General features: G+C 32.4%; 4 protein-coding genes across 5 annotated transcripts; 1 reads left to right on the forward strand and 3 right to left on the reverse strand.

Moving 5' to 3' along the window:
• Positions 1-1,716: 1,716 nt before the first annotated feature.
• Bm10392 (Uncharacterized protein) lies at positions 1,717-4,727 on the reverse strand (the record flags this gene model as incomplete). The annotated part of the gene is made up of 6 exons (XM_001899824.2): positions 1,717-1,799; positions 3,394-3,532; positions 3,621-3,782; positions 4,038-4,148; positions 4,251-4,343; positions 4,626-4,727. 6 exons carry the CDS (start codon positions 4,725-4,727, stop codon positions 1,717-1,719), a joined length of 690 nt encoding a protein of 229 aa, XP_001899859.2.
• A 1,587-nt stretch (positions 4,728-6,314) lies between these two features.
• Bma-bpnt-1 (Uncharacterized protein) lies at positions 6,315-9,304 on the reverse strand (the record flags this gene model as incomplete). The annotated part of the gene is made up of 9 exons (XM_001899825.1): positions 6,315-6,377; positions 6,525-6,631; positions 6,751-6,850; positions 7,118-7,245; positions 7,481-7,636; positions 7,810-7,873; positions 8,041-8,145; positions 8,610-8,762; positions 9,185-9,304. 9 exons carry the CDS (start codon positions 9,302-9,304, stop codon positions 6,315-6,317), a joined length of 996 nt encoding a protein of 331 aa, XP_001899860.1.
• A 4,487-nt stretch (positions 9,305-13,791) lies between these two features.
• Bma-rsp-7 lies at positions 13,792-21,033 on the reverse strand (the record flags this gene model as incomplete). 2 transcript variants are annotated; one of them, XM_043078532.1, is made up of 13 exons in its annotated part: positions 13,792-13,900; positions 14,189-14,337; positions 14,613-14,819; positions 14,918-15,016; positions 15,099-15,177; positions 15,462-15,518; positions 15,595-15,694; positions 15,890-16,011; positions 16,281-16,414; positions 18,786-18,962; positions 20,039-20,157; positions 20,474-20,627; positions 20,917-21,033. In XM_043078532.1, 13 exons carry the CDS (start codon positions 21,031-21,033, stop codon positions 13,792-13,794), a joined length of 1,623 nt encoding a protein of 540 aa, XP_042934466.1. The 2 variants fall into 2 exon arrangements, with proteins under 2 accessions (XP_042934466.1, XP_001899861.2); XM_001899826.2 differs by having other exon boundaries at positions 15,869-16,011.
• On the forward strand, positions 17,067-18,488 carry Bma-marc-2 (Uncharacterized protein; the record flags this gene model as incomplete). Its single annotated transcript, XM_043078533.1, has 5 exons — positions 17,067-17,167; positions 17,312-17,462; positions 17,789-17,958; positions 18,213-18,262; positions 18,346-18,488. The coding sequence occupies 5 exons, from the start codon at positions 17,067-17,069 to the stop codon at positions 18,486-18,488; spliced, it is 615 nt and encodes a 204-aa protein (XP_042934467.1).
• Positions 21,034-21,563: the final 530 nt, after the last annotated feature.

Below are 21,563 nucleotides of genomic sequence, written 5' to 3' on the forward strand. Positions count from 1 at the left end.
ACCATTTAAAACATTAAACGAAAAATTTTGATGCTGAATTTAAGAATATAATTGATAAAAACATCCTACGTTCCATAATTTGCAGAAAAAAGTTCGAATGCAATCAAATATTAGTCAATGATGCTATGATGAACAAATATGAAATCATAATGTTGAACCATTTTCTTGTTCGGACTTAATTTATTGTCTTCCAATCGAACATTATCAGTTCAAATATAATGGCTATGAATTTATGGGTGGTAAAAAAATACTCCTTTATCTCTTCCGCAAAAAAACTCTTGAAATTTCACAAATTATAGCAACGCTTCCAAAATGATTTGAACTTAGAGACGCTATTGCTAAGGGTAATTGTTCAATTTATCAATTAAAAGTAAATATTTGTGCTGAAGAATAAATATCGATTAGTAGCGAGGAAGCGGAATGTCGTTTTATTTTACTCTGAATCAAATATTCCTTACTAATATTGTAGAAAACGGAAGTTTAGTTCATAAAATTAATACTTTTTCCGGAGAAACTTGAAATTTTTTAAAAATGAGAACCACAGATATTTGAAATGAAGGCAAAAATCAAATGCACCGCCCACCTCCCAACGCTTACTGTCATCGGTGTTGTCATTTCGGAGTGTTGTTGGTATATAACAGGCTGCTGCTGTCATTTTCCATCTTATCGACAAGAAGACGTTATGCACATCACATCGATATAAATTGCAAACCGATGGACCGTCTTATTTTTCATCCAAAAAAGAACCAGTTTTTAAATAGACCAATAAATGAATGCGGAAAATGAATAATAATGAACTTTTCAAGCAAAAACTTTTTGATTTTTCAAAATTTCACAGAAATTTCATGAATCCTCTAACTTGAAATATTCAAGGATATAAAACCCTGGATGAAGCCAGAAAATAAGCGGAGTGCCGTCATTAAATGCAAACGAAAATTCGTGGTCAAGGAAGGAATTGCGATTCAAAAATCAACTGTTATAAAGAAAATATACAACACTTTATGCATAATATCTCAAAACATTTACTTATCTATAACATTCCCTTCTATTAGATAAATTTTCATCCAACAAATCATTGCTAAAACAATGACTGACAATGCAATTTTTTTTTTGAATTTTTGACTGAATGATAACCATCAAATAGTTTGACAGTAAGAAGAGCATCAATACTTGTGTAAACAATTTGCATATAACTTTGGAGACTGGTTAAGGATACATTATGAAAAAAGAAGTCAAATTTACAACTGATTGAGAAAACTTGGGAAAACCATATCATTAGGAGAAAATATATTTAAATTTGAACAGATATAAGAATAAGAAAAACGATACTGATATGTATTGTCAAGCTATATGTGTATGTGAATTTCAAACGGCATCACTACACGACTGATTAACATTGCGCCAAATTTTTCAATTTGATCAAATTATTATTCTTTAACTGATTACAACTTATTATTATTATTGCTCATCATTTTTTTGTGGAATTAGTATAATTAATAATAATAAAGAAAGAAAAAGGTTAATAGGAACTCAATACTTCCTTCCATGAACTAAAGCCCTTATAGTTCCACGTCAAATTTTAATTCTTTGTAACCATTAATTTCTGTCTATCAGAACAGGAATTAGTAGTTACAAACACGATAATTAATGCAGGTGATGACATTTCCAGATTTTTGCCTGACAACTTGATTACAAATTATACTTTGATGGAGAATACTAATGTCTTGATTGTAATAGCTTATGGTCTATGGCTGCAGCGAAACGCTTCCGTAACACCATCTCTGAATAAACCGATTTCCCTGCAAATAATGCAAATTGAAAAAAATTACCGAAATAACATCATATTGAATGAACAGCATAACTATATATTATGCAAGGAAAGTTATAGTGTATTGTAATTATTAATGCGACGTCAATTTCAGCCAATCTATGAATCGTTTTTTAAAAATATCAGGAATATTTGTTTGAATATGCGCTTATTTCTCTTATTAACAAGTGTTATCCAGAAACTGTCAAAAATATTTGCTAGAATTCCTTTATTAGGATTTTTCATTACAGAAATATTCTTCAACAGTAAGCAATGATTTTTATGTTAATGACGCAACTATTCTGAGAGAGGCATATGAAAGAAACAGTGCTAATCATTTACTTAAACTTCTTTCTGTAATTCGAGCTGCCATACTACTATAACAAATTTATAGGAAAATTTAGGATAATCAAACTGAAAAAATCTTTTAAAAGTTATTTTGGAACAAAGTGTTAAATTTAAAAATTGTAGTTAAAAGAGAAAAGTCTTTTAGACAACAAGATATAGTAGATACTTGTAAGCTCCAGACTCAAACTGTCAGAAAAAATGAATATAATATATCAAAATAAATTTGTATTAAATCCATAACTCCGAAAATTGTCGTATTTAAATAATACTTAGATAAGTGTTTCATTTAGGAAATCCTTTACCCAATACTTATTCGCACTGTCTGTAATCTTATAGTTTGTAACAAAGAACACGTGCACTGCTTAATATGTTGAAAATTGTTACCAATTTTCTTGTCATTGTCTTCGAGCCCAACAGTCAGATTCAGACTGTCAGCTCTCTATTCAACTAGAGAAAGCCTTTGTTTTAAACCAAATCTACTTGCAGTTTCTGAGAATTGTAGGAGTCTTGCAATATGACATTCACTCTTATTGATATGTTAAAATCTAATGTTTACGGCACAAAGAGTAAGGATGATCTGATAGAAACAGCTCTTTAGCCACGACAATCATGCGCTTTGTTGTAAACCACTTCTACTCTACATATAGATTAAAGGAGATAGAAGGTAAGATGGTGGGCTACGATCGCTCCTCTTTGTTTGTTCGTTTTCTCTGCTCTTGCAGCTACTTTCTAAATTTTTCTAATGATGTTAAATAACTTCGATCCGATATTCTTTGTCCCATTAAATATTTAAAAAGGATTCCAACTGCAAAGTAATTCCTATAAAATATTTGAATTAGAACCTATTTTCAACTCTGGACTATTCTAAAGTTAAAACTATGCGTCATTCGACACATAAGAAAAATGATATTCAACGCCCCTTGAACAAGAGAACCATATCAGCTATCAGGGGGTTGAGGTGGGTTCTGGATGCAAGTATATTTCTCAATGCAGATAATGGTTGCAGATGGTGATTACGGAGAAGTTTTTTGTTGAGAATTTACTGTAAAATATTGAATAAGTCGAACTTTTAAATAATTTTATGAAAAGCTTTCTTAAGAGTTGTTGCATGTGGACTTAGCATAATGATTATTCGATTAGATAGTTGTAAACCATATATAATTACATATGTCGTAAAACGCGACATGTGAAGTTTAAATAAGTTATGTCAACACGAAGAATGAATTTAATAGATTGACCTTCAAGATGGAAAATAGCATAAACATCCTGCAGCTTTTTCTTAACATTCTGCAGAATATTCTGTACTTGTTTGACTCGATGTAAGATTCGACGGAGTCGTCGCGACTGCTTTCCATTTTTCAGATCTTTTTCCAGAACCTATAATTATCACAGTGTATTGTATATGACTTTAGAGTACACTGTATCTCTTTTTATCAGCTTCCTAGTGATCAATCTTATCAATGACCTGTAAACGAAATCGCAGAGCTGGTAAACGAAGCCAATGTCGTAATGTGGTCCATTTATTGAAATCCTGCTGTATTCGGTATTTGTCCCAACGTGAACTGAGGATGGTCAGCTTCTTCCGGAACTGCTCTAATGATAACGAATTTTGATCCTCATTCAGAAACTGCAATTTAACGGAATTTTATTACTAATTTTATTCAAAAATGCTTTTATTCGAAAGCCTTATTTTTATGAAAACATTTAATCGACTAATATAAATGACCAACTGGTCATTTTTACTTTACATGCTTGACTGTCTTTTTACCTTTTTGTATTGTCATTATAATATTACCCTAACAAACATTTAATTCAAAGTAATTCGTCTTGAAAGTGAACGCACAGATTAATAAAATATTCAAGAATAAAATTTAAATCACACCTCTTCAGTATCTCGCTTCAACGTGAAACCATCGATAGCGGTATTTTGCCACGATTCTGGTTGCATCATTGTCAAGGTATTCTTTACTTCCCGGACCACAGTTGCTTCGCACTAAAATTATTTTCTATTTTATAAAACCTCAACAACTTCCTTTTTCCACTATTTGTCAAATTCTATTTAATTATTCAGTGTTTTTCTAACATTAAACATCACCTTATCTTCGTCTTCAATAAGCTTAGCCCGTTCAGTTACTATTTTTCGACCGCCACTTTGAAGTTTCCATTCTGCTGCACAAATGTAACAAGGCTGGAATTTCAGAAGAGTGTTTTTTATTGCAAATTTGGTTCAATTTTTTAGAAAAATCACCTTATCATGAATGCAACTGAGCTCATCAAATTGAAGTGATTACTCGACGGATGAGAATAGCAATGTCAGAAAAAGTTCAATTCTTGTACTTGTAACAGAAATAATCTGTAGATTACATATACTTCTCATCTACTAAATTATAAACCTCACTTTTTCCACTTGCACTTTTCATGTTTTTCGGACATGGCAATTTAAGAATCGTTTTCAGAAAAAAACTCTTACCACGTCATCCATAAGTAATTCATGCTTTTTGCGCAATAGCACAGCATCAACAGTTCTCGAAATCCACAAAATTACGGAAAGCAACAAATGCAACCGTATCATAGATTTCATTTATGAATTGAAGTGATCTGCAGAACATTTGTCTCACCTCTGATCTCTAACGAAAGAAATTAAGTACAAAAATAAATCTCTGAGAGTCAGTAAATCGTACAAAATCAATAAATGGAATTCTTTGAATATCTGCTACAGGTGGAAAATAATTCGAGAATATAAAATGGATTTGCTAATAGATAGAAAACCAATTTCTACAGCAAACAACAAGAAGCCTTTGTTTAGATATCTTTGTTTAAATAATAATAATAATAAATTCAGTAATACTTAGTTGGAGGAAAAGCGTATCATTCCGAAATATTCATTGCATAATTAAATCATTTTCATTAATATCAGGTATTTAACCTATAATATTTAAAATACAGATTATAAGCCAAGCTGAAATCTAAAAATCATGATAATCATATGCATTGATTATTGGAAAAAAGCACATCATTTCAATTTCAATCTGTGAACCGTTCAATCTAACTTGGAGGACGGTCTAGCCTACAGCAGTTAATATTTTATGAAAAGGCATCTTTTTGGTTCATTCAAAACTTCAGATTATATGTCTCAAAGTGTTGGACGTAGCACATTTATTCCCACATCGTTTAAGTTAATTAAATTATAAGATTGACAAGTTATAAATTCATATGCAAAGACTAGAATGAGATAAAGTTTTTGATATCTTTCAGTCCATTTGCTTCTGATTTTTGCTAAATCTTTGTAAGTTACTGAAAATGACCGCTTATAGTGAACAGGTTTATACTCAATAACAAGTTAAACGGAAAAATCAGATGACGAGATAATCTACCGTATAATTTAGATTTCTGAACTATCATCGTATTCATTTCAATCCTCAACAGTTTTCATTTTTCACTTAATCTCTTGGTAAAAGAATCAGTTACTGGAAAATTTGCATACTTCTTTTTCCCTGACATTTAATGGAATTGAACGCAAATGCAAGCAGATTATAAGATAGTGACAGTTTACTTAAAGGAAAATGCACAAATATAATAGTGGAATTGATGAAGTGAAAGAATATAGTAGCAACTAAGAGAGTGGGGAATACAAAGTTTTGTGCCTAGACAACATTCTTATTCCCGGACTACATTGAACACGTCTGTTGTTCAAAAAAATACACCGCATTTTTGCACTTCTACTTTTTTATACCCAACATTAGTCTATTAAAGTGCATCTTATTTTAAAGTACATCTTCCTTAATCTCTATCTGATAAACTGAAATGTGGAACCGATATTCAAAACAAAACCTATTTTATTGATATTTCATACAACTGCAAAAATCATTTTGTGTATAACTGATAACTGATTATTGTGAAAATATATGAGCGCAATAGACAATTCTAACAAAGCAATTTGTCAGTATCACTTGAATTGACTGAATTGAAAACTGACCATAAATACCACAGATAACAAATGATGAGTAGTGAAAGAGAATTCCTAATCTGAATATCTACATTTCTTAAAGACTAAAATGGCAGTCTTCAGCATATTTGCTTATTTCCTTATCTTTAATAGTGAAAATACATTGTACCATTACAGCCTGTCATATTTAACTTTTGCTGAGTGATGAAGACATCAGTTACGAGCTAGTTCCGGCACAAGTACTTTTATTCTTTCTGGAATGCAGTCCACGAATTCCTACAAGTTTAGTATATAATAATCTGAACTGGAACTTCATTTTGAGAATTGAACTTGAAAAACTTGAAATGGAAATTGAAAACTTGAGCTACTTCGAACTTTGAAAGATAATAAAACTATACAAGTAATATATAAAATAAAACGAACCTGATGATTTATCCAATGTGCTGTTGCTAGCACGCCACTATTGTTCGGTATTTGCGCATCTGCACCATAATATAAATCATTTCCTGAGATATCAGTAAGTTTGCCACCTAAAGAATCGCATATCGATTTTATTTAAAGTTTTACGAATTTCTACCAAGCAGCTTAATTCCAACACAGAGAGTTATTTAACCTAACATTTTCATTTTAAAAAAAGGAAGCAATAAACCTGATGCAGTAATTATTGCTTCTGGAGCACACGTATCCCATTTTTTACAACCAGGACTAGGAAAAACATAAGCAGCAGCACCTTCTAAACATTTTAAGACCTAAAAAAATATCAACTTTGACATCATAGGAAAACAATCACTATTAATTTTGGTGAATATCATTACTGATTTTCCCACAAAAAAATATCAGCAGAGGTAATGGAAAAAGTACATATATCTTGCAATGCAGGTTACCCACTGGATAAACTTCACTTTCAACAAAGATAGGCTCCTCTACTGTGAAGTGTATAATAACAAAGTCTAGATTAGGCATAACAGAAATATTATAATTACGCTGAAAGGATATGAATTATCTGAATAACGTGCCTTAAACCCGGCTCCACCAACAAATTCAACATCGTTAATTAAATTTTTTTCCTTCAAGATATTTAGTGTGTCATGAATATGAACAGTGGAATGACTTCGTGTTGTAACAGCATATCGTTGTGAATTGCCTGTAATAAAGGAATTATAGTGGAAAATACAATGTATTAAAGAGCAACTTGAAAACTGTATATTTTACTAGACAACTAAAGAAACGCCAAAAAATATATTACGAAACGAAATGAAATAAGAATTAAGTTATGTCACAACAAAAGAAGCTATTCTTTATACAAAAATTTTCTAAGAATTTCAGCTATAAAATTTTGCACATATTTTTGGAAGTGGTAGAACTATTTTAAATAGCACTTTTTACAATTTCCACGCCATGAACGCCTGTTTCTTTAATTGCCCAAACTGTACGGCCTACCGCACTGGTTCCCCAAAAAGGCTGATGTATAACACCAGCCACTGGCCGTCCTTGATATGATATGCCAATAAGTACGGTCACTTCTTGCTGTTGAGCTGCAAAATGAACACAATGTTTCCATATCATCTGACATGATACAATTTTCTTTTAGCTTTCCAGTCATCAAACCAATACAAAAATAAGACTAAATGAATGAGGATGCAAGCAAGATTTTTTTTTTTGAATAATGAAAAAAAATTATACATTTGGCAGTGGAAATAAAACCTACATATATTGCCCTCAGCTGCAACTAATTCATAGGTTCCATCCAAAGGATCCACCCAAACAACTACCTACAAAATTGCTATGGTTGGAACAAAAACTGTACCGAAAAACATCCACGCAAATAAAACTAAACGCAATTCGATTCAATTTTTTTCTGCATGAAACATTATGGCGAATATACTACTGACATAATATTTAAAATAAAACTTCAAAATAGTGATATCACAAAACACACATCATCCGACGTTATCTGGCGCACTTCATCACTGCACTTACTGTCATGCACCAAAACGCTGGAATCAAAATTATTTACCACACTCGTTCCCATCGGTTCAGTGTTCTGTAAAGTAGGCAACAATCCAAAAGAATTACCTTAATGTTTTTGATTTCAGTGATCTTCACGTCATCAGAGATATCGAGACCGCTTAAAAGATCAGTGTAATTTGAGTTACTGCAGGCCCCATCTCATTTCATTAATTTATAATTCTATATTTTTTGTTCAGCATTCAGCTAAAAGCGGAACCTGGGCAAGAGACAAATCACATAAATTATCTTTGCTGATTTTCTTTTTTTTTTTTTTTTTTTTTTTTGTTTTAATATCTGTTTTGCTAAAGAGAATTTGGATGCAGAGATTCATATGTGTAAAAACATAAATTCTCGTTCAAGAGTGAGGTATGTCCGGCAAGAGATCTTTTTCTGCCTAGGGAAATTTTTTTTTTTTTTCGGAGAAATGAAAGGCAATAAAAATTGCTATCAAGATGAGCAATTAAACATAAAAATATGAAGCTGAAACTGACTGCTTACCTCTTCACCAATAACTTTTAGATTATTCCCAAAATGCTTGTGTAATGATGAAATAATACAATCTTCCGCAGCAATATCCGCATCTGTGTATAAATCTCGTAAATTAACAGGTCCTTTATAATATGATTTACCAGTGCCACTGAAAGCCCATTCCTACAAATAAAATGTTTATCTCCTACATGATTCTCTTCAGTTACTGCTAAAAAGTACCTATCAGTGATAAAAAGGTAAACTGCTGATGGCACAACTCGCAAAAAATAACTCTAATAACGTGTCTTTAAATGTCATTGGAATTTTCAATGAATTAAACCTAATTAATGTTATGTAATGTGATTATGTCAAGAGTCGCAGAATTGAAAAGCACAAATTCTCGACAATAATATATGTCAAACAAATCCATTACGATCTACAAATTGACAAAAAAACAGCATGAATAAAAGCTGTAGCAGAAGATTGGGCAAATCTCTTTAAAAAAAAAAAAACCATAGAAAGCTATTTATGTCAAAAGTGGCAAAAGTTGATATGAATTAACGTGAAAGGCAGAAATCTGGCAGAATTCTATTGGCAAAGCTAACCTTGATAATATTGCCGGCTCGCTGAGCAACACTTACTGACAATGCAACTAACTGAGTTATAAAACACGAATTCTTGAACATTTCTTGCTTCCCTTTCAAATCCATGACATTACTTGCCATGTGAGGGAATTCTAGATCACTGATAAAGAAGTACAAAATTGAGGTTAAGAAACACGGAATATGAAAGATAAAAGACAAGGAAGGTAACTCCGAATCTTGTTCCTCACAAACCACCGCTAACGTTAAGATACGCTTTTCGATAACTGTGACCGAGACCTCAAATCAATGAACCGTAAACTACGGCACGGTCCACTGTATTCTATCGCAACGGAGTAGTAGTGTGGGACAGGCGAATGTTTCTAGTGATTAATTAGCAAAATAAGTGAGCCTACCCTAAACCTCCGAAAGTCTTCAAATGATTCTGTTTTTCTTCTATTTTTAGGGAACATTTAGATTGTGGACAAAGCGTTAAACAGCATTATTATTTGTTTAAATTTACTAGTATTTCCTTTTCTGAATGACTTCTAGCTTTAACGTGTAAACAGTTGCAATGACTTATTTCGACGGAAGCAACCGATTATTACTTAGGAATAAGCCCACCTATTATTATCTAGAAATCGCTCAAAGCTGTAATTAATTTGCTTAGGTGTTCGGATTTTTCGGATCGTGCCTTTAGTGATACCAAACAGACCTTTACGTTTTACATAATGGTTTGTTGGGTGTCACAAAAGCAGGATTTTTTCATTGTTTTTCCTTTAGACATTAAAGAATTACAATAAATCTCTACTTTTTAGCATATCTTGCAAGAAACTCCGCTGTGAAATTATGTTATAAGCCTGGTAGATAAATTCCTTTTCCAGAAGTCATGAATTCGGAAGGGTGAAATCTCACTCCAGTTTTCCATCGCTCCCTAAGAGAGTATATTATAAAAATCGATTGCTGGTTATTTCGAAGAATTTATAGTATGGAACACAAAAATATACTAGTGGCCGACATCGAATAACTTATTCCAGCTGATTTAACGAGATAAAGTTGCCACAGAAAGCCACTTTTCATCTACCGAATTCATCGTGCTCCTTATCGCTTTTTTCATGTCATCAAATTTGAATTTATCACAATTTATAGGTCGGTACTTCCCCTCCGAATCAAATTAGCTCTATATTGGAAATTTTGTTCCTTTCCTGAAGAATGTTATTTCTGATTTTTTTGGTGTCTCCGAACTTATAGTTCAATACTTTTATACTTTGTTTCAACTAGCATATGACTAATTTCTATACATTTTTGCAGTAAGCATTTCGAGCATATTACGAGAAAACTTTTGGATTCGAATTTTTTAAATCAAGTGCATAACCATCAAAAAATGAAAACTTTTCAAAAATGTCTTTTCAAAAAGATATTTTTTAAACAAATTAACATTTGTATACAGATTATGTAATCATTACAGTGAAAACTGCCTAAGATGCACACAGCTGTAAACCTATTTCTATAAGAACAAAAAACCATGAATTTTTCAAAATCTTGCATACTTCCAAAAATAAATGGACCGGTCGATTCCTGAAGTATACTTTAACGAGTCAATAAACAAATTGTGACTGAGGAGCATTAAAAGTATAATTAGATATCTTACAGCGATCTTTCGCATCATAAATGCTCGTGACACAGAAAAATTGCAATAATCTGGTGTCGCTAATAAGTATTACATAAATTTCTGATACATTAGGCTTCATTTTTTACTGCATTTCCAACTTTTGATTGCACAAATGAATTGTTTGTCCCACAAAATTTTAAATCAGTTGAGGTCATTTGAACTGGTTACTTATTAACTCACCATAGGCAAACTATCACACCTTATTTTCCAGACGGTCATTAGCGAAGTACTGCAATCGCCAACACAATTCATTGAGAGACGGACACTATTAGCCTTAAAAATATTTCTGCCAAAAACATTCGCAAAATTCTTATAGAATAAATAGTTTCTCAGGTTGTTTAAAACTTCAACTGATAAAAAACCTTTATTTAGTATGAATAATGGATGAAGGATTATTTCTATCTCCAAAATCTGTCCCATTCTCCAAAAAGAAGTACGAATATCAGTTTTAGTGTCTTGACTACAATATTTCATAATTATAAAATGAACCTCAATCGATTCAAAAGTATTGAAACACGCTTTTATCCCATGAATGCTTTTTGAAAGAAAAGATTTGTACGAAGTACCTGGTATATAATGTACCAACCCTTCATCATTTTTTCTCCAGAAAGAAGCAAGATTGAAATTACAGCAACAAAAGTAAGAAGTTTTTCTATTAGTGATCTTCGTAGCTTACATAACTGAAATTTGGAAAAATGCTCAAGAACCGTAATGGATAGATTATCGAGCAAAATACTAACGTTACAGTGAACTGAAACTGTTATCAGCATTAGAAAATAGTAAAAACAATAAGACCAACCTTTGCCTACATCTCTTTCTAAACACTTCCTTTTTCGCATATTTCGCTCTTTTTTAAGTTCATCCACACTTAGCATAGTTTAATCTTTCACACATAAGATTCATCTCATCATTCGATACCCCAAGGTTTAGCTTGACTACATCAAACAAAAAAGACTGATAAAGGATTTGGTAACAAAAAATTTATAACAAAACAACTAGTCCTTCTAGTTAATATTAACGTCAGACAGCTATACCTATCTGCATATGGCGCAATAACGAACATAATCTACTGAAACCGTCACTCGAAATGGTCTGTGCACGATTCTAAACTACAAATTTAGTTTTCATTACTTAAATAAGCTACACTTATTACACGTCGGTATTTAATACGACACATAAAATAAAATCACAAAAAAGCCTTAACATAAACATTACAGAATGTCACCAAAATGAGGCTTATTAAAGTAGTTATTACAATGTAATTTATGGAAGAAACAAATGTCATCCTTCTCTTTAATGTTGATAGTTGCCCATTAATGAGTAACAGAAATGCAGAATTTGTAAAAGAGTAAAATTTAATTCAACTAATAATTTATTTCCTTAACTTCTCAGTTTCATTCCTGCCATGGTAAATATCTGGCACATGAATAATATCGGCCGGGTTCGCTGAAACAAAATAACGAACAGAAAATGCATCCTGAAAACTACTGAGATAATAAATTAGCATGCTGAATTTGTGAAAAAAAATTTTTAGAAGGCTTAAAGGTGATTTTAATCTTTATTCTCTTTACTCCATACTCCGTAATTATGCACTAGATCTTTACAGACTAAATGAAAACTACGTTGCATCTAAAAAATGAGAGCATGACAGGACAACTATGACTTTTCCGGATTGCTACGTTCGTTATTGCTCGAAGTAAGAATAGGCATGAGCAATTTTGACAATAAATTGCCAAATCTTTGTTGCTGTTCACATTCCTATAGAAACTGCATGCAAATGATAAGCAAATAACTCAAAGCAAATCAAGTTTAATTCTTCGCCTATAAAACATGATACATCATGAATGCAGCAGCATGAGTGTAAGGTATAAACCTGGAAACTTGTACAGTTAAGGCAAATAACTCGGAAACACATATCTCAAAAATCTAAGCTAAGGAGAAAAGGAATTATCAAGAAACCAGACTTCCCCCAGCACAACAATGAATTCTTGTCATTCAGACAAAACAAAAATAGAAATACAAGTCAGGCGTAATGTGGCTTTCCATTCAGTGACGAGATTCTGTATTGCTAATATAGCACTCAATCTAAAAAACTGAAATCATAATAATGATTTGAAAACAATAATGTAAAAAATAACTGGGAAAAGAAATAACCTAAGTTCAGTAGGGTTTTATGCTATCAAAATTCATTCTTCAAAACAAGCAAATTGCGTAAAATACATTACACAAAAAACACTAGATAAATATCTCAAACAGCGTCCAACTAAAATAAAAAAAAAAGGAATTTAAATTAGAATAGCCAGCTTTTATGCAGTATAAGTTATTCTCCACGAGTTAACACCAGTCCGTGACTGAAATCTCGTGCACATAAAAGCATATGCTTGAATATCTAAGGAAATATATTTCTGAAGAACTTCCAAATATTTAGTGAAATGGTTGAAGAATTTGTCAAGTTTTTCGACAGATTTACTGAACGAAGGCAAAGTAGCAGCCACAGTATATATGATATCGTTACAAACCAATGTATTGTTGCATTCCTAGTTCCTTTTGATTTATGATATTCTTTGATGAAAAGTGATATGGTATGAGATACCAAGATTCACTGCATATTACACACTGTAATGTCCCCTCATTTGAAAATGTTTCATTTGCTCAAAATAATATAGGACAAATAGTGGAATAACCATTAATGCTTTACATACTTCTGACATACATCTCATATTTTTCGCATCTTTTATATACTTCTCATTTTTTGAATGTGGATCTTAGTGAATTATGATGCAAAAAAACCTTGAAACTTATAAAAGGATTGATGATAAAGGAGACCGTTTACAGCACTGAGTTCGCTGCTATATTTTCTTCTCTATTGATAAGCAAAGAACTACAGCTAGAGAAAACGGCAATTATTGCAACTCTGATTAAAATTAACTTGTAATACAAAGTAAACAAATATTGAATTTTATTCAGAATGAGATGATGAACTAGATGATTTCGAGCATTTCCGAGATTTTTTCCGAAGAGATTCACCATCACTACTGTTGCTTCGTTTCGATTCTTGTTGTTCATCTCTGAAAATTATGAATGGTATAGTAAAAATTAAGTTTACAACCGGAATTACTAAATCTAAAAACGGAAACTCCAATAGAAAAAAATCTGAAAACATGTTAGCTTGGCAAGGAGTAGCAATAGTTTAAACTCCAGTACGTGAGCGAAAACTCACCAGTAGACATGAATTGAGTAGTAAAAAACACCTAAGATAAAACAAACAATTCTTTAAAAAAAATAAGATGATCCCCAGCTTCGTGACCATGCTTCTGGAATCTCTCTTTCAACAAACAAAGAGGAAAAAACAGTACCTTTCCCTATCCGTATCGATTATCTCAACATCCATGCTTTCTTTTCTCGGTCCATTACGTGCCAAAACTTTTTCCATCAGTCTTTCCCTCATAGCGGTTTCATCTGAAGCTGTTATCTGTTCTGGGTGATCTACTTCCATGCTTTCGCCCTAGAAAAATTTTAAATCATATTAAGAAAAAAGCTACATTCCATCTAAAAAAAGCTTACTTCACTCTGAGGTCTTCGTAAGACAATTCCGCACGAAAATACAGTTAATCAGACCTATTCTGCAAACTAAATAAACGTATCTTAAACGCAAAATCTTTATTCTAAAAGATCTATATAACTAACAGCAGAAGCAGTCTACATCGGACAACCATAACATACTATTAGGCTTAAAAATCCTTGAGATATAAGAGAAATATATCTTCTGATTAAACTAACATGTTCGATCTGCAGTTTCACTTCAGCTTTAATTGAACTACTCTTGCTGTCAGTTTTTCGACTACTCCTTTCACGTTCTTTCTCTTTGCGCGAACTTTTCTTCCCCTTATCATGATCCTTTTCTTCTTTCTTATCACTTTTTTCACTTCGATTAGTTTTTTCCTTATCTCTTCGACTGTTACTTTCACGATCCTTTTCCTTCCTATCCTGAAAAAGGAAATTGAAGTATTAAAAAACACCCCTTTTTATAAGACTTCAAGAACTTATTTCTAATCTTCTTTGATATAAATCGCAAAAGTATAAACCTTATCCTTATCACGTTCACGTCTGTCATCCTTCTTGTGCGGTGTGCGACTTTTACTTCGTTTTCGTTCCTTCTTCTCTCTTTCTTTCTCGCGTCGTTCCTATAAAGTCACCCATGCCAACATTTCATATATTTACAATTGTATAATTGTATAACAAAGTTTTTTTTTGAAATGACTTCACCTTTTCTTTATCTTTCTCTTTCCTATCTTTTGAACGTGAAAGTCTTCGATGACGAGAATGAGAACGTCTACGATGTTCGCTATAATAAATACAGAAAGGTTATAAACTTCAGACGTTCAACTGGTTTCAATCTTTAAACAATATAATTAAGAAATCACTGTTTTAACTCAATTCCTTGTTATCTGAATTTAAGAAATTGTTATCTGCGAGGTCCATATAAATAGTACAAACAAAAAATAAACGTCAAGGAGAAACAAAAATCAAACTTCTTTGCATTACGTCGATCTTTAGACCTTCTTCGTATAAATTTTCTAGTATTTTGCATTACAGATTAACAAAAGAAGACAAGAAAAAAAAAAATACCGCGATCTACTGCGTGATCGTCGATCTTTAGACTTGCTCCGATGTCGACGGCGTGATCTAAACAACTGGTATAGCACCTGGTAATTGAAGAAGAATAAATCACGGTAAAATCTCAGATATAGTTTAAACATACTTTGACCGTGATCGAGAGCGTCGACGTCTGCTTGAACTACGACTTCGATGACGTCGAGGGGACCCAGATCGTCGCAAAGGAGAGTAACTTCGGTCCATTCCTAAAAGAATTCACCAATAAAAAGACGTTATTTATTTTCTCTTTCAAATTGATTTTAGTTAGCAAAACCGATAAGTTCTACACTGCACAAAACACTATTCAAGAAGTCAAATTAAGAAATATAACATCAAAAAATATAAACCAGTGATCCACATCTGGGGAAAACAAAAGTTACCCAATCCTTGGTTCAGCTTACTGAGGGCATTAGCGGATTTATCTGGATTTTGATTGACCCGAATGGCTTCTTCGACCTCTTGCAAGGCCATGTCTGCCGTCTTTCTTTCCGGTTTAATTATAGCAACCCGAGAATGTTGTATGCTAAAAATCATTTGAATATTTCGAAAATTTTGAAGGATTACAGAGCAACTAAACGGAACGATTCAGTGTAAACAAAAGTAATTCAGAGATAAAATTTAGCGCCTTTTATCTTCTTTTGAAGTTGTGACTCATCAATGATTAACTGAAAACTAAACTGAGAATATAAACGCAATAGTCTGGTAAATAACACCATGCATTTATTTAGAAATTCAGATATCTGAATGAAAATACGTAAAATATTTAAAGAATCAAACGATAGTAGAACGAACCGTAAACAGCGACCCTTAAATTCGATGCCATTATTTTGTAGTGCAATTGGGACTGTTGGTTGATTGGTAAACTCGATGTATGCATACGCACACGGCAAATTTTCAGTGCCGGATGTCATCCGAAGATACATTACCTTAAAACTCAGTTATTGATTTACGAATCAGTGAAAGAAAAACTCACAATCTGCTGTACAAGATATTTCCAACGACCAGAAAAGCAAAGAAATAGGAACATCTTTTCAGAAAATGGAAAACGGGATTTAGTTACAACTTGCAAATGCATGTATCTAGAAGACAACCACCTTTAGAATTAAGGATTTGAAATTTCAAATTCCGTTCAGCTATCAGATATAAGAAATTGTTTTCATATCAGGATGGGAAGAGTGGAAATTTTGAAACATTTTTTGCTGTTTCTGCAAGCAGCCAGCTTATTCAAATTATATTCTGGATAAAACGAATAAAATAAAAATCGCAAGCATATCATTTCTTTTATACCACAGTGACTCCAAGATCACGTGACTATTTCTTTTTTCCTTTCTACACATAACAGCGATTTAAAAATCCGACAGAATACCTAATTATCATAAAATGATGAAGCCACTTATTTCGCTTATTCCTACAACTCAAATTTTGCATTTTCAGATAACAACAAGACTCTAACTGCTATTAAAAATGAATTCTGCATAAAATAAATAATATAAAATATAAAATTGTTGAACTCAATCTTGAAATGTAATCATTTCTTATATTTAAGTCACAGAGTCACGGTTTCACAGCATTTTGAGGATGACACGTGAAGCTGGAAGTGGAACAGAGGCTACCTCATCATTTTTCACTTGTTCAAACGATAAATTTCTGTTAAGCACGCGATCAGAGAGAGCTGAAAAGTCTTAACTTTCCTTAAGCATATTTCAATTTACTTTTTTGGAAGTTTCAAATTTTCTATGAAGTTAGAAAAATCTAGGCCATGTTCGTTGTAAACTTTTTTGCACTGTTGAATGAATATTATCAAAACCTCAAACATTTTGCAGGCAAATGTCTTCTGTGCGAAAGCTAAACTGTAGAATATGCCTGGAAGAAGACAACGAATCAAACTTAATTTCACCATGTGAATGTCGTGGTTCTCTGCAATTTGTACATACACGATGTTTGCAACACTGGTTTGATGTCATGCACACGCGAGTAAGTTAATATTATACACAAATTACTGGAAACCGTTAACTTAATGACTTCTCAAAAGCAAAGGAGATAGAGAAAAAAAACTTAAAATGTAGTCATTTTTATTTTCAAACTATTGAACCATGTTTCACAACACTATTAGGATGACACAAACCTGAAAAGGAAATGAAAGCTATCTCATCACTTTTCGTTTGTTCAGATATTGACTTTTTCTTAAACGCATGATCAGAGTGCTTCCCAAAGTTTTAGTTATCCTTGGGAAAAAACTTACGAAAAAAGGAAAGGTAATTTTATAATCTACTTATAAAGCTAATGCTCTAATTATTAAGCTTTGTCAAATATGTAAAACACAGTACGAACTTGAAGATTATGGAATGAAACCTTATACGGAATGGACATTGCCTCAACCACTGAGTGATGATTGGGAGGATCAACTGGATTTTAAATGCGCCCTATTTTGGCTTGTATTTATGTCACGTATTACCTACATTGTACTCAAGTCAGAACAGCTTCTACTGCTTTTTTATCTTTGCTTTCTTAACAAATAACTTATATTAAGCAACGATACACTTATCTGTTTATAGGATAAAACTTCATCATACCAATCAGTGCTAACTGAGATAAATTATGCAATAAGATTATCACTAAAGTAAAAAATTAAAATTAAGCTAAATATATTTATCATTTTTAAAACCTTAAAATTGATTAAACTGATGATTGTAGATTTTAGATTTTTCTCTTTTCAAATTTCAGACATGGTATGAGAGAAACGCGTTTGGCAGTCATTCACATTGTAGGCGGAGGTATATTTCCATCGCCATCTCTTTCTAGCATTATTTGTGGAAGTCTTACGCCTACAACTGTATGCTTTCAACATCATTTTCAGGGAAAATGTACTACATATGGCTTCTATCATTCTGCATAAACTTTGCTTACTACAGTACAGTGATTTATGCAGTCATAAAGAGATGGAAAGAGATAAATTCCATCTATGTTTGGAAAAGCAAAGGAACCAAGAAAAATAATTGATAATGCAATTAGTAAAGCTCCACACAATTTTTACTAATAAAAAACATTCCTAACATATTTTATTAAAGAATGAAATTCGAAATATTGATTCTAGAGCGTGACATAACTTTATTCTCACCAAATTCAGTATTAGTGACTGCTGCAAAAATAATCTTCAATACTATTAAATGAAGTATTTGACCGTAATCAACAGTGCACTTAAATGATTCATCTGTTACCATGTTTTCAAGTTAAATAAATTTTCGTAAAGCAAATATTTTTTTCTACAAGAATCAAAGACAAATAAAATGAACTTACTTCACCAATGCTGTCGTTGAAAAACTTCATTACTTCGTCACCAACGCAGTCTTTCGGTATATTACCAACATAAACTGTACGACGGATTTCTTCTACTTTTGAGGCTTCTGTATTCGCACTCAATGTTGGATATGGTGGTAAACCAAGCGCCGCCAATGTCGGGTCCACTGTAAGCAACTGAAAATAGCATACCAATTTAATAAGACTGAAGCAAAAATTTGGGATTATATCTTTGAATTTCATTTTCACCAGCTCATAACGATATAAATCAAACGAAGCTTTTTTCGAACTCACAAGCAAAAATTTTTGTTTTGCATGTATGCATGCGGTACATTATACCAAATATAAAGTAGATAATAACAAAAAAAAACTGTTTGAAGTGGAAGAATGTTATGAGCTGTGGGTGATACTTGATTTTTTTTTTTTTTTTTTTTCATGTAGAACTAAAAATATAGACATATGTTTGCTCAGAACAAGGGTCGTCTTGGCGCTGAGATGCCACGGAGGACCCACCAAATTCTGACTTCGGTATTGCACAATCTGTATTTGTACATGTTCACAATTCAATCACTCTATACCAAATTACTGAAACAAAATTTAAATGAATAGGACAGCTGCTGCTGGATCTTTTTGTTAAAGCAATGTCCATGAAGTTGAACTGAATCCAGAAAGAACGGCCAGAGAATTCCAACCAGCAAAATGCGATGTTTCTTCGCTACTGTGATTTTTTTTCGAACCTTCAAAAATTTACAGCTTCTCTCAAATCAGCGAAACGCATGTCATAGGATGGACAAGCTATATTCTTAGACATTGCCTAAGAATACGGTAAACCAGATGAGTTTATAAATTATCACAGTAAAGGTTGCTGATGGGATTATAAATGCTGACCCATCAGTTCAATTCACTTTTTTGTCCATTTAAACCTCAAAATATCCCATATCTATCACTTGGTAAAACAGACCCTCTAGTGTCTTAACTGATAACTAAATCAGAGATCTTAAGCGACAAAACAGCAATAAGCGTTTCAACGGCGAGCTGTAATCGATAAAGCTGAAACAAATGAAACACATATTATAGCTCAAGGTCTGTTTCGTTAGAACTTAACATAAATATCGCCAAATTCAAAATACAGATGAACTGGGAAGTTATTTTATCCTCAAATATTTACCTTTATCCTCTCCCTTCCCACATCGGTCAGTCGTTGTCTAAAGAAAATGATTTTAATTTAATAATTTGATATAATCAAAAATAACCATTTGCTGCCCATCTCCTAAATCCTTGACTTGATTAACAACATTCGGTGGTAACTGACGTTGTCCTGGCCACGCCGGCCCACCTGTTTTCAGTGCTGTATCTTCATCCGGTATTGTATCTGCAAAGATATACTTACATATTTATTTGAAAAAATATATTTTTAAAAAATTAAAAAAAAGAATACGTTCATTTTTAGCATTAAATTAATATGTTCTATCATTATAAAACAGCAAATTTGGCCTTATATACGTCAAATAATTATCATTAGCCCAAAAATCTATGAATGAACTGTTAAGATCAATTTCGAGTAATCATATTTATAGCTCAGCAATAGTAGAAACAATACAACAATTCACTAGTTTCTCAAGCATGCCCGCATCACATGGAAAGAAGGAAACAATTAACAGATTCGGAGAGATTAAACACCACTGAACCTGATATAGATGGGATACAAACAAGAGCACGATCGATAAAAACAGTGTTCGTCAAATGCTGCGCCACTTCTACTGATTTCTGATCTTCAAATTTAACGTACGCAAATTTCTGAGTAAATGTCGATAATTGTGGATGATTATCAGAAGGATAAATCTGAACGAATTAATTATTACTGAACAAACAACGAAGAAACTATCCGCGATAAACACTTCCTTTCTATCAGAAATCAATTACGCGATAAATAATAAGGCACTCTTCGTCCTATCACTTTTTCCATTCCCATAGAAAATTAGACTCTGGCATCAGTAAAGATAAGACTAAATTGTAAAGGCGAAGACTATGAACATATATAACCATAAATAACTAGAGCAAATAATTTTTTTGTATGACAGAAAATTGAAACCCATAGAGAATTTCCTATTAATGTGACGATGGGTCTTACCTTAAATTCGTCAATTCGTCCAATAAAAGCGAAAAGCTGATATATCTGTTCACGCGTTGCTGTCATCGAGATGTTGCTAACGTGTAGCACACGAAATCGTGGTTCATCGGTGCCCATTGCTGCAACGAAATTTATTCCTTTTTTAAAACATCAAACACACAACATGACCATAAATGAAAAAGGACGATTAAGAATAGCATCACAATTCCTTCAGTGAACAAAATTACAAGCAAAAATTCGGCTTCTGTTCCTCCAGAATTATCTGAAAGTTTTACGCTTGAACTCCTTCATACCAAAGGTAACTTTTCAAAAGAAGCTATATAGCCAAATAAAATATGCATGGAAGTGTAGTACAGAGAAGAATGATTCTAGTACAAATGTATAGATTTCCAGGAATACGGCAGAAAAAACATATATGAGAGGTGCGTTTATGCAGCGGAACACTGTAGTAATGTAGTTCACTATAGTAATTACAGGTATTTTGGGGTAAATCTGCTAAAAGGAGATTGTATTATCACAAAATGCATCGCTTCCGAATTACTGCACTTACTATACCATAAATATTTGCCAATTTAAGATTTCTTAAGATTAATCAAGATAAAGTTTAATAAGTCCTCCTCGTAGTACACTTAAAGTAATTAAACTAA

The sequence above is a fragment of the Brugia malayi genome (genome assembly GCF_000002995.4).
Source record: "Brugia malayi strain FR3 genome assembly, contig: Bm_v4_Chr2_contig_001, whole genome shotgun sequence".
Classification (NCBI taxonomy): domain Eukaryota; kingdom Metazoa; phylum Nematoda; class Chromadorea; order Rhabditida; family Onchocercidae; genus Brugia; species Brugia malayi.